Source organism: Armigeres subalbatus, chromosome 1 (genome assembly GCF_024139115.2).
Source record: "Armigeres subalbatus isolate Guangzhou_Male chromosome 1, GZ_Asu_2, whole genome shotgun sequence".
In the NCBI taxonomy this organism is placed as follows: Eukaryota; Metazoa; Arthropoda; class Insecta; order Diptera; family Culicidae; genus Armigeres; species Armigeres subalbatus.
The window spans coordinates 170583558-170597719 of record NC_085139.1 but is presented as its reverse complement, the minus strand read 5'-3'; the positions used below and the strand labels follow the sequence as shown (position 1 = coordinate 170597719).

Genomic DNA, 14162 nt, shown 5'->3' with positions numbered 1-14162 from the left:
GTCCAGAGCATCAGGGCATCAAATAGAACCGAATAAGAGGGCGGCCCATCAAAAAAATTGAAAAAGTGTTTTTTGAGCCACCTTAATACGGAATCATACTACACGCTCCTTTTGAGCGTGTTATTAGAGTCCTGACTGTGGCTAAAACGGACGTGGATACCATTTGGAAGTATTTGTGGCAAATTTCACGGTTTTGCTTTTAGAATCATCTCCAGAATGAATGTTTCACACTCAAGCCAATTTTTACATCGCTTTTCTGTGCGTCGCTTCTGTTTATGACTCTTCTTTTAATGTCATGTGCGGTAAAACAATTTTAACATCCACAAATAAACCTGGTACTGTTTATAACCATTTTGAATATCATTAACTTCGAAAAATAAAAATGGACTATACACAATTTGCGTAACTCTGTTTTCCCTCCGCTAACATCAAAAACATCAAACTTGCACTGTTCTAAAAAATTATTCGTACAGCGTGTGTTCATACAAAAAATCAGTCATAAAATACATAATACCTTAACAGAGTTACTGCTCTCTTGATTTTTTCGATGTCAAATTAGGTCCCTTTGACTTGTCCAAAGTGGCCAGATTTTGCTTGGGCTAATCCGGGAATTCATAGAAGCAAATATCCTGAGATCTATACCCTAGTAACACGCTTGTCATGGACGAGTTTCTGTGACTGATTTGCGATCGAATTCAGTCGGGTTTGAGTTGCTGCAACAAAAACGATCTGAATTGTGCTGCTCGGGTAGTTTTTGAAAATATATTTAAAATAAAAGATATTTCACAATCCTCAACTCGTGGCCGTGCAATTCGCGGCGCTGGTGGTCTGAGCTCATTATGCAGTTGTGAGGATTCAATTTGATAAGCGTAACATGGTTTGCTAATCTACCGGGTAATGTTTGTTACCTTTTTTCCGGATCAAGTGTGCCACTGCGACCACTTATTAGATTTATTGTTCGTTGTCTTAAAAAAGTGTTTGAAAGCGTTAAAAAGTGTTATGTTTTTAGATCTTTGCAGATTCATGGTCGATCTAGAGTTTGTGTATTTTCTGATATCGCATTTTCCCAGATTCTGGGGCTGTGACAGATCTATTTGATTTAGACAGGGTTTGCAGAAATCGCTCTCAATAGATAACGAACAACGATAAAAGAGAGGCAAAAACTGTTCCGAATCATAACATGATAACAAATCTATTAAACTTGTATACAATTGCAAAAAAAAAAACAGAATCGGATAGGCAGCCCCCACAGAAAAATGGTGATTTTCGTTTTGTTTTCGTTCCTTTCGTGTTGGTTGCTGCACAGCTGTGTAGAACAAGTTGAAATGCATCATCAGAGCCAGTGCTCCCCACATTTGGAGCTTTGTAAAAGGAATTTTTCATGGGGTTTAACATCCCGAATCAGTTCTCTATCATGACAGCTTGCGAAAAAAGTTTCTCGCGGTATGCTACATAGTGTATATGTATACAGAGCTGATAGTGAGAGACTTGCTCTTGCTCTTTAGGCTTCAATCCCTGGATTTAAATCATTTTCATGAATAGAAATAATGCATTACTATTGCCTGACAATGAGTATTAATAGCGTAAAGTTAAAAGATGGTTGCCCTTTGTACAAATCCTTATTACCCCCACATTCTCTAGACCCTTCATGGTATTGCTAGGACAGTGATCAGTAAATAAACCGGTTAAAGGGTGATACGGTCAAAATTTGGTCAATATCAACTTGACGTATTTCTTTCAATTTTGCATTTAAAAAACCTGAACACCCCTCATTTTGAAGGTGTGTGTGTAGAATGTTGCTCCTATTTTGATTTTGGAATTCACTCTTCAGTTTAAGCTCTATCTGGAATTCAAAATGCCGTCCAAGCAAGAAGAGCAGCGTATCAAAATTTTGCTCGCGCATCGCGGAAATCCGAGCTACTCGCACGTAAAGTTGGCAAAATCGCTAAAAGTTGCAGCTTCCGGGACAGGAGTTTTATACGGCAAAAGGAAGGGGAAAGGTAGCAGATATTTTCAAGCACATGAAACTGTCAAACTGTTCGCAAAGAAATATCTGGTTTGGCAAGCCATCTGTACCTGTGGCTTGAAAAGCAGCATTTTCATAGCTTCCGGGACTGTCAACCAAGAAATTTACGTGAAAGAGTGTTTGAATAAACGTCTGCTGCCTTTCCTGAAGAAACACGGTTGTTCCGTACTGTTTTGGCCGGATTTGGCATCTTGCCATTACGGTAAAAAGGCCATGGAGTGGTACGCCGCCAACAACGTGCAGGTGGTTCCCAAGGACAAGAACCCTCCCAACACGCCAGAGCTCCGCCCAATTGAGAAGTACTGGGCTATTGTCAAGCGGAACCTAAAGAAGACCAAAAAAACTGCTAAGGACGAGCAGCAGTTCAAGGCAAACTGGCTTTCTGCGGCGAAGAAGGTGGACAAGGTGGCTGTACAAAATCTGATGGCAGGGGTCAAGCGTAAGGCCCGGCAATTCGGATTTGGAAAAGCGGAAGCCTAACTGAATATTTTTCCAGAATTTTATACTAATTGAACTTGAAAAGAAATTTAATTTGATTTTATAAATAAACGATTTCACCGATTTACACGCGTTTTCCTTTTACCAAATTTTGACCGTATCACCCTTTATAATCCTTATACTTTTCTTACTTTTGAGCCACCCTTTCACTCGGTTCTATAAATATTTTTGCTTGCCGTGAAATATCTGCGGCATTCCAGTTGGACTTCACCAAAGACATTTCCAACTGTTTGGGCCATTTATGCGATTACATGCAGTATACGATTATACAACGTTTAACCATTAAATGGCCGGGACGACACTCACCTCGTTCAAAGTGCTCGTTCTCAGTAACACGCTGACCGCCCCGCTAGACCCCTCCTCGCGTTCATATAATTATCATAAGAAGTCAGTTTGAACTTTTCTCATTTATCTTATTACTGTAGTTACTGCTGTTGAAATCCATATATTCCTTATTTATTATTGATCCCAAGTAACATTTTTAGTTTTATAACACTCTTGAAGACCATTATTGACTCTACAAGAGTATCCTAAAATCATTATAAAACCAAAATGTTACATGGGATCATACCTCTAGTCATATTTCTTGAAATCTTGTTACGTAATATACCAAATTATTCGTATTAGACAGGTGAAATAAACATCACAATCAAATGTCGAGATGCAATTTATTTGTTGAGAATATTATTGGGGACATTCCAATTTATCCAAAGCTTTCATGAGCTCAGGTCTTCAATTCTACACAGTTCACAGATATCAAATGGTTCATGTGAAAATTCTTGGCGTGCCCCATAGGTCATAGTGATATTCTAGAACTAGCGAAACATTCTGATGATTAGCTTGTATGGCATATGCAGCAAAGGCCTACAAAATGTCTTCCGCTTCAATAAGAAACATTCTCAACAGATCCTTGGTCACCTATCAAGATATGTTAGATCCGTTCTTGAGCTTAGGTCGTCAGATCTACAATCATGTAGAAGCGTGATGCGGGTTTCAAACCAAGCTGTCATTCTGCTCAATTCAAAGATAACAGATAATTTATGCGGAAAAGTTTGGCAATGCCTTATGCTCCAAAATAATAAATACAAGAATTCGAAAAACGTTCTGAAGTTTAGGTTGTAAGGTCTATAAGTTTATGGCTAGCGTAAAAAGCTGGATAGTATAAATCAATGCAAGATCTTGACTTGACCTTACTTTTTTGACAGTTAACAGAGCTTGTTTACAAGGAGATCGAATTAGGTTGCGGTTGAAAATGAATGTGAAAAAAAAAAAACATCCGGATTGCTAGAAAATGTCTACCATTTCCAACCCTCAACCCTAGATCATCCAAACTGTTCTTGAGTCCGGAACTTGCGATCTACGAAACTAGAAACTGGATTTAGATTAGAACTAGACTAGAAACACGAAACTGGATTTCGCCACTAGAAGCTTGGATTTGTATCCAACCATGTCCATAACATACTCCAGAAGACCATGAGACATGGTAAGATAGTTTTGGGATACCCCGGGTCATCCAAACCGTTCTTGAGCTCAGAACTTGCGATCTACAGCCACCACACTAGCTTTTTTCGTCGCGACAAGCTTGAATGTGTATTCAACTTGTAACAGGTACGCCAAGCGTCTGTTACTTTGTAAATATTAATTATAGTTACTGTAAATATTCGTACTTGTTTTCTATTATATGTATACAATAAAAGCTTTGAATATACTTCCGTGGTAATAATTTATGTTCATAGAAATTAAGTAGAAAAGCATCAATCATATTAAATCTTCACTGACACCATAAATGTGTGCCGCCCTGTCTTACCGCGAACACTGCTATAAAAGTTTTAATTACCTTTCACCTGAAAAGTATGCAACTGAGAGACATGACGTAACGTACGCAATTCGCGAGGTCAAGAAATACTCTCTTTCGCAAACGCGAGATTGAAATTTTAATATAATCGGAATTAACCGGAATTAACGTTACTTTGAAATTGGCGGGAGAATGAGACGGCAAGATCTGATGCAATCCGCGGAAGCGAGATGTATTTTTACTCAAAAGAACATGATAACCCACTTTATTTAATTTGTTCGGGACTGTAGTTCTTCCGGTTTCGAGGCTTTAAATCTGAGGACCACAGAGTTTCTCGTCCATTTGCCTGGAGTTTCGGAAGTGTGGCTCTGCCAGAATACGCGGTGTCCGAGGTAGTGATAATTGGAGTTTATTTAAAAATCTTTCTAAGTGCTAATTTCCCCGTGTTTTATTATAGTGAACTGATAATCCCACCCAATCAGTTAAGTTCAGAAGTACCTTTGTGCAAAGAAGCTAGTAATCAGAAAGGTAATGTGATTGTGTAGAATCATGTGCGTGCCATGTGCGTGGTCTAAAGTTTCCGTTGTCGTACAGCCGTGAGACGGCTTTCTGTGTCCGATTTAGGAACCACTCGTCCCACCGTAGCTGCATCCTCAGTCGAGCCTCCGTTGAGTGCAAATATCCCGGCCTTCCGTCACCAAAAGGCCATCGTGGACGGTATCGTGCCCGAGCGACATTCCGGCGACAATCATCACGTGGACATCGACGTCGGAGAATCGCCCTCCGTGCGGTTTCACCCTGCTAGGTGGCTCGATCAGCATCAGCAGTGAGCAACGTCGAGTTTCAACCGTTTTCCCTCCACGCCGTCCGATCATCTACCAACAGCCGATCACCAAAGCCAGCAAAGTCGATCGCAAAATCTAACAAGCCTGTAAGTACAAAGAGCTCTTTTTTTCTTCCCGTCCGTGTGCACATGTGACAACGATCCGAGATCGTTAATGAAAGGCCCATCTCGATAGATGCCGGCCCCCAAAAATTTGAAATTTGCAAGCGCTATTGTTCCGTGAGACAACGAAAAGGTGGATGGGATGCTTGTAGAGAGTAAAGACACGCACATGTAGACAGGATAGGTAAAAGCAAATGATCTGAAATTATGTAGAATACATTTTGTTGAACCATGAATAAACTCTTAGTAGATCCTTTTAATAAATTGGTTTAGATCTCTAACAATTTGGTTTAGATCCCTACAGTGGCGTAGCCAGAAAATTGGTCTGGGGGGGGTTTTCCGAACATTTTTTTTTCGAAAAAAAAATTTTCTTCGAAAAAATTTGTTACTGGGGGGGGGGGGTTTATGCCCAAAACCACCCCCGTGGCTACGCCACTGGATCCCTATCCTCTTGATTCACGGTGGTGTTGGCATGGTGAAAGATTTCAGAACGCGCGCATAATTTTTGAATTTGAAAATCGCCTGGCGGTGTAAACAAAATTGTGAAGGCGAACCGGTTCCATGACGGTGTCGACCTCTGGTGTAAATGGTGGGTAGCCTCCAGTGATGATAAAAGAAAGCTTTTATGGTAAGTTTCAGGACCGTTCATTTAGGGTGATTTGGGGTGCTATGTTCTTTTGAGTGAAATGCAAAAACTGTAAGACTGATGTAGAAAAATTCGGGGACTGCAAGATCGTTTCTCAACCTTTTCCAAGGAACAACTTAGGCCTAAATAGTGATAGGTCTAATGCCGGGCAACTACACAACGATGAATGGTCCTCATTAGAGGTGGCGCTTAAGCCATTCGTTTAAAATTGAGTACGTAGCGGTAGTCCCTCGTTCAGTTTCATTGAGTCTTTTTGTTATTCAGGGGTAGTTCGCCAGTTGTTCTCAAACGACTCAATTGCGGGCTACAAACTATATCCATAATATATTTGTGAAGATCAAGAGACATAGTTGGATGTTTTTGAGATATTCTGGGTCATCCAAGCTTGCCGAACTTGCGATCTACAGCTACTACTAGCTTTTCTTGTTCCTAGAAACTTGGATATGTATTCAAGCATGTCCATAACATATTACAGGAGACCAGGAGACGTGGTAAGCTGGTTTAGGAACATCCAAATAGTTCTTGAGTTCAAAATTTCCGATCTACAGCCACCTTTCTAGCGTTTTTTGTCATTCCAAGCTTGAATATGTATTCAACCATATTTATAACATATTCATGAATATCAGTAAACATGTTTAGATGATTTTGGGATATCCTGGGTCATTAAAACCATTTTTGAGTTCAGAACATGCGATCTACAGGCACAGTAGTACATTTTCCAGCTAACCGAAAGCATTTAAAAAATCCGTACGTGCGACTATAACGCTGTCACAGTGCAAACATGATTTATACTGTCTTATAGAGCCCGACTTATATAGCTTTATATTGTCGAAAAGACAAAATATATTGCTAATGGTTACTTTGGGTATCTGTCACTCAAAGCTCTGATATATCGGCACCAACATTTAAAATTTTCTCAAAGTTACTCTATGTATTTGATTATTACAGTTGAATATACCAGCACCAACATTTCAAACGATTTTTTGCAACTGTAGATCTCAAATCCCGATCAAAGACAGTTTGGATTGTCCAGAATATCTCATAACTTTTTTTTCATACCCGTTGACCTTCCAGGAGGTGTTATGGATATAATTGCACGAATATTGAAGCTTTGAGTACCGAAAAGAGCTTCTAAGCAGCTGTAGATCTCAAGTCCCGAAATCAAGGACAGTTTAGATTGCGCAGAATATCTCAGAACTATATTACGATATCCGTTTACCTCCCTGAAAGTGTAATGGATATAATTGAATGCATATTGAAGCTTTCAGTACTGAAAAAGGATTTTCTTGCAGCTGTAGATTTCAAGTCCTAAACTCAAGGTATGTTTGGATAGCCTAGGACGTCCAAGGAACAAAAAAATAGTTTATTGTACGTGACAGTAACTCTACGGGTACGTTTGAATAAAAATCTTATTTTGAAACAATACAATCCGCTGTCAAAACACCTAAATCTTTCAATTTCGTATCTTCACCATGTTCATGACGCTCATACGCCCTACGCCCTATTTTTCCCTGATAGGGGAGTTAATTTCAAGCAATTTAGCTGAAGAGATTGTTAACTTTTATCCATCGTGCGGTTTTTTCCATCCATTTTTTGTGTTGGGGGCATATATGACCCCGTGGGCCTGAAAGGGTTAAATCCTAGTAATAATTGAAATAGTGCTTAAAAGATCGTGCAAGATTTTCTCTTAAGCACGGGACAACCCAGGTAATGAATAAAAGTTGAGACCGCTAAGCTGCGGAGGACGAAGGAGGTCCTTCGTAGCTTAGCAGGGAAAGCACCTGTCTAGCGTACTGGGGTCGCCCCCACCGAAAGGGCGGTTACCGTCCAATACCTTTTCCGATCTAAATCTATTACCTGTTGTACATATGCATAATCGAGTTTCAGACATAGTAACACGCTTTTTGCTTTTTTTATGGTGAAGCCAGTGAAGTAGGTTGGCTGAATTTTGTGTCGGCTGTTTGGCCGAGTTGAAAATTTAGTAAATGCCAATCTACTCACATTTTGACCGACTCCCAATAAAAGAAGCATTGAAGGGAGAGAACATTATTTCAATCGTTAGTATACTCTGGCGGAGGAAAAGAAAGTAGCAGTAGTAGTATAGTAGTATCCGATTCGACCATATCGGTTTTAATCGTCAGCTAAACAACCGTCACACATCCACAGAATGTTTTTCGTAAACAGTGCACACATAGTTGCTTCCGATAGCCCAACACATGAAGCGTGGAATCATTTAGTGCATAACTCCCTTCGCATAACGCTCACTTTTACGATCAATGCAACGTAAGCATTTATTGCACTCCGTTTTGATCCAACAATTAAAACACAGGTGCAGGTGTTATTGCTGCTATTCTGTTCTTTTCTGTCGTACAATAAGATATTACAGGATTTGCTTCACAATTCGTACGACAACACTATTTTAGAATGATAATACTAAGAGAAATACGGCTATAAATTATTAGCGCGCGGGGAACATTTCGTTCGGCCTTAACACATACATTATGTCATGTTCCTAATTTGGCCAGTTTCTTACATAACTCCAAAAGTAAAGCAATTTTCAAGGGTTTTTTTTAGCTCTAACCGGAGATATATTTCTTTTGCTTCTTCACTGATCGATATTTTCTGGAAAATATTCGTTACATACGTTAACCCGGTACATTAACCCTACCATTTTTCCATTTTAAAACGTTTTCCACTAATGCATTTGATGTGTTTAACTTGTTTTAACAAGGTTGGCCAGCCTACCAACCTAACATTTTCCTCAATTTATCGATGAAAATATTTCACAGATATGCTCAAGACTATATTTGCTAAAAGTTTATCCAGAATGAGTACAGGCATTCTGAAAGCAATACTCGGCCAACCTACCCCGGTCTCCCCTACGGTATCTGGCCATTAAGCCAAAGGTCGTCAGACCGTAAGGTCATGAGGCCGAATGAGAAGTAAAAAAATGAGAAATGAATAATATGAAATTAGAAGTCAGCTTTTCCGTTTAATTCTTCTTTGTTGTTTCTTCCTTCATACTACTTCATTCTTCTTTCACTCTTTTTTTCTTTCTTCTTTCTTCCTCTTGAAGGAGTACCTTCATTATTACTTTTTCCTTCTTCCTTCTTCACTCATCTTTCCTCCTTCTTCTTCATTCTTTGTTCCTCATTTCTTCCTTTTTCTACCTATTTTTTTCTTTTTACTTCTTTGTTCCTTTTTTATTCTAACTTCTTCCTTCGGTTTTCCATTTTTATTTTCTCTTCCTCCTATTTTCTTTCTGCTTCTTTCTTTTATTTCACTTAATTCTTTTTCGTTTTCTTTTTCTTACTTTTTTTACATCTTACTTCTCCTTTCATTCTTTTCATTCTTCCTTCATTCTTTCTTTTTCTTCTTATTTATCCCTTCTTCTTTATTCTTTCTACCTACTTCCTATTTCTTCCTCCATAGTTCTTATTTTTTCTTCCTTCCACTTTTTTCATTTTGTGCTCTCGCTTTCATTTCTCCCTTCTTTCTTCTTGCTTCTTTTATCTTCTTCCTTCTTAATTCTTTCGATCTTTTTCCTTCTTCCTTCTCGCTTTTCATAACACACTCTCCATTCTCATTTCTCACGTTTCACTTCTCACATCTTATTTCTTCCTTTTCACTTCTCACTTTCCACTTCTCACTTTTCACTACGCATTTCTCACTTTCAATTTCTAACTTCTCACTTCTCGACCCAATAACCGTTCTGTTGATGATAATTCGGCCTCATGGCTTTCGGTCTAACAGCCTTCGGCCTATTGACCCAGCACCGTCGGGCTGGATTTTTAAGCCTTAGTCACTTGCTTCATTGAGAAAGTCGTAGATCGCTTATTGAAACTCAATTGGGTAATGGAACAAACTCTCAGAGTGTGGGTCGAGAACAAACTCCAATGAAGTTGATGGAGCCAACGAAAATCATTCGAACTGGAGCATGGTCAGACAGCTCGTGGATCAGTTCTGGTAGCGATGGATCAATCTTCCAACGATCACCGCCAGCAGTGTTGTTTCAAAAACGTGCGATCACTGGCGGTGCTCAAATGGGGCACTATTAGACACGTGTGCCACAATATTGAATATTTTCCCTTAAATTCAATTACATAAGGAAGTTCCAAGTTTGTTACCGTCCTACTCCACCGTCGGAGGGTTGCCAATTTATGGTGTGGCGATAAATTTTTGGTTCAGATCTCCAGAATTATTTCTGGTAGAAAACATTTTCTACTGGGCATAGTATATCCATCAATTGCTTTGTAGAGCTGTGTAGAGCCGATGGTAGTAGAAATCCTCCCACCTCGGAGACAATGAAACAAAACATCCATTTTATGGGGTGATTCAACGGTCTATCAAAGTCACTTGCTGAACGACAAAAATCCTAAAACCTTCTAATAATCGTACGAAATATTCAGGGTTTTGCTTATTAGATGTAATTATTGCTTTCAATAAACAAAAACTGGAACTAATAAGGACTAATACCGTTTTAAAACCTCCAGAGAAAATCCAAGTAAAGTCCAAAATAGTGCAAAATAAATCCAGTAAACTTTAAGTTGGCTGCGGATGAAACAGTCCTAAAAATGTAAGATCCCTATCACGTTGCAACGATTCACCGATCATAAGGTGTGATCATACATCATTTTTTTATAGTGAAGTCTTAAACGAGGAGTGGTTTTGAAATAATAGAAATAATAAGAAGTTCCTTATAACGTTTCTGACAATAAGAATGATTTCTTGTCAATCACAAATCCGAATTTCAAATTAAATTCTACTGTTGTTTATTCTGATGAACCCCAATGCTCAGCCACCTTTTGTGATAATGAGAAGAATTGATTGCTTTAGTAGGGCGTTTGAATTGACGGGACAGTTAACATTCATAATATATAGGTACTTTGTCGATAAGCATTGCAGTGTTACATATTTGACGCTCATCCACCACAAGAAGAGATTCATACGTGCGTTGCATTAGCGCCTTGCTGCTTGATGGTTCCAGTGCTGGGCAGAATGAATTGACCGGCGGATGGGCTGCCGGGTTGCTGTGGGTTACTGCCGGCACTATTGCCAGCTGGTACTGGCTGCTGCTGCTGTTGTTGCGATTGCTGCGAACTGTGCGACAGGGACAATGAACATGATTGTACCGAGCTTGGGCTGGTCGAGCCTGCTCCGGTAGTCCCGGGGCTGGAACCGGAACCGTATGAAGCTATGGTTGCTGCACCTGAGTTACTGAAACCGAGTGTTGATCGTGCTGCGGGGTTGTACGGTGGAGGTGCCGGTGTTGCTGCCGGGTTGGCAGTAGCTGGTGGAATGTGTGACGAACTGTACGCCGACCCCCGTGTGAAAGGGTTGCCGTAGGAACCACTCGTTCGGTGGTCAATCGTTAGATGTCCTTGTAGGATTGGTTGTTCTGAGAATTGGAATTATCAAAAAAAAGTGTGATTAGTTCTGGGAAAACTGCTACATTTTAAAGAAAAATCAAAGATATAATATTTTAATTGATTCGATTATGTAGACGCATGGTACATTGTGGCAGGTATCTAAAACCGCATACAAAATGTTCACATAATCGTGATGGAACTGTTCCAGTTTGTATCCTACTGAAACAAATTTATCTGGAAACGAAATAAAAAATAAAGCAACACACCACCAATAACGCCAGTTATTAAAATTAGAAAAATAGCATTTTATTCTCACTTCTTCTATTTATGATAAGATGAATTGCAACAGCTTTTATTTAATCAGTAACCTAAGGTGCTGCTACAATTTTAGAACTTATTTCAAAAGGAGCAACGATTATGGAATTTGTTGTAACGCATGATAAAAATTAAAATATCGCTTATGTACATTTGCTATTAATAGCATCTCATAATTTGTGATTGAAAACCAGAACAGTTTTGGTGCAACTCCTAATATCTCAATGAAACACTCCATCTTCTGTTTTTACGTGTTAGATGTCAAACCTGCATGAAACGAAACATAGATAACAAGATTTCCATTTAATCTTATATTGTGTTTCAATTCGAACATGCCTTTTTCACACACTCCTTCGTTTTCAGCATATTTTCAGAGCTTCCCTCGTTTTGTGATAAATAACCTGAAATGCAATAACTCCTTTCGAAATAGTAAACTTTCATCACTGCATTGAGCATTTCACTTGAAGTTTCCCCTGGGCAAGCGGTCTCCCTCAGATGTATTGGGTCGGCAATGGTTCAACTGCCGAGAAACTTTCATCCGTTTTGTTCCACTGCAATCACTAGCAGAAGCAGCAGCTCGGCAGGTTCACGTCTTGCCGCCGCACCACCTCACGGTGTAGCGTCTTTCTTCGTCGAGAAACCACGGCTGAGGGCTGATTGGGGTACGGTGGCGGTACAACTATGAACCAGCTTTTGCAGTGCAATGTGATAAAGTTTAAGTAAACAGAAATCTATTAAAACTGTCCTGGTGTGCAAAGTTCGGATGTTTCTCTTTCGTTCTCTTCCGTGCAGACATTCCTCCTGGGGATATCCTGGAAGGAAACTCAAACGATCAGAGACCGGGAAATTGTAAATTTTTCAGTTTTAAAATAATAGTTTTTGTTTCGGTGAAGTAATTCGCTTCAAGTTTGCAGGCATCAGTGAGAAAATAGGCTACGAGAGGTTATCCTGATGAAGATTTGGAATATCATATAGTGGATGAAATCATCATAGCTGGACGAGCAGTATAAAACTTGTTCCACCGTAGAACGTTTTGAAATAATCAATGAAAAATAGTTCCACGAAAGTACGATTTTTGTTGGTCCAGTCGAGGGAATCTTTCAAGGCTTCTCCAGTTAACTACTTTTTCGAAGTTGATTCATTGCGCAAAACAAAGTCCAACTCTTTTACAAATGGAGTGGTAATTAAACAATTGTTCTGACGTAGGACTACGCCTTAGTGTACGGAGACGTAGGAGACAAATGAGCAAAAATTAAAGCTTCAAGAACAAGTGCTAGTTTTTGGAAACTGATTTGTTCAACTTAATCTCTATGAGAAGGCTAGAGGCTTACACTGAGGGTGCTGTGGACATGTTTTATAACAAGTGCAAAAATATGTTTTTTCAGCACGAGTTGTACGATTATGAATGTAATAAAATGTGTATTATAATTGATTTCACTGTTTTTAGGTATTTCTCAGCCGAATTCACATGTTTATATACCCAAAATAATCGTCAGCTCATAAATTTTCCGAAACGGACCTTAGATCCTACATCCTACAAGATTCAGCTGCCGGTGGGACTCGAACCAACACTATTCCATTAAGTACACGGACGTATTACCAATTATACAACAGCTGCCTATGCGAAAAGTTGTTCCATAACCAGCTAATTACGATGGAATATCAGTCAATTTCCCGTATCCATCGAATCTGCTTTGGCAACATTTCACACCCTTTTCTCTCTACCCAACTATGTGTATCAGAATTGATCAACAGTCGGTTGCGTTTGAATCACAAACATGTGCTTCTATTTGTCGTAAAGACGGGTTTGCCTCTACAACGACAATAGAGGCTCGCTTGCCTCCGACCGTCCGATCAGCTGAGGTGTGTGATACTGCAGGGTATCATCGTTTCTCTTTTTTCGCAATATCTCATAAAAACACTTTCAAATGGCAAACTTAACTATGTGTATCAAAATTAAACATCTTTTCCAAAAAAAAAAATTAAGTACGGCATATCCTCTAGAAGTAATGCTGGAAAGCTGTCCCTGGGGGGAATTATGGTTGGAGCCCAAGGAGGGTTTAGGGGGTGAGAGTTCCACACTCCGGTACACTGCCATGTGGTAGCTTGGCAACTACTAAGCGTGTGCTGGGTCAGTGCCTAATGCATTACTCTTTGTAAAAAACATCCTCTAATCGTCGTCGATGACTCCGAAGCGTGTTGTACACCGTCAAGAGTTTTGAGTGCGCACGTTCGTGATGTCGAAGAAGAATTTACCGCCCATTAGAATGTGGTCGATTTGGTTTTCCGTTTCTTGATGAGGTGATTTCCATGTGGCCTTGTGGATATTCTCGTGGGGTAAGAAAGTGTTTCGGACTACCATTCCGCGGGAGACTAAAAAGTTTATTCTTCTAAAGTTTATTATTTAGTTATGTCGCCTATGACGATTTTGACGTCCCTCAGTGGGCATCCATCGTATGTCTGCTCTAGCTGTGAATAGAACGCTTCTTCTCGTCGTGAACAGTGCACGTTGATGATGCTATAGTTGAAGAAACGGCCTTTGATCCTCAGCTTGCACATCCTTGCGT

At 39.6% G+C, this 14162-nt stretch overlaps 1 protein-coding gene across 1 annotated transcript in view; it reads right to left on the bottom strand.

The window, feature by feature from the left end:
• Positions 1 to 10642: 10642 nt before the first annotated feature.
• LOC134208372 (irregular chiasm C-roughest protein-like) overlaps positions 10643 to 14162 on the bottom strand; it is a 62327-nt gene continuing 58807 nt past the window's right edge. Inside the window, exon 9 of the mRNA XM_062684361.1 lies at positions 10643 to 11309. Coding sequence (XP_062540345.1) covers positions 10855 to 11309 — 455 coding nt within the window. The 3' untranslated portion in view covers positions 10643 to 10854. The remainder of the gene's footprint in view (positions 11310 to 14162) is intronic.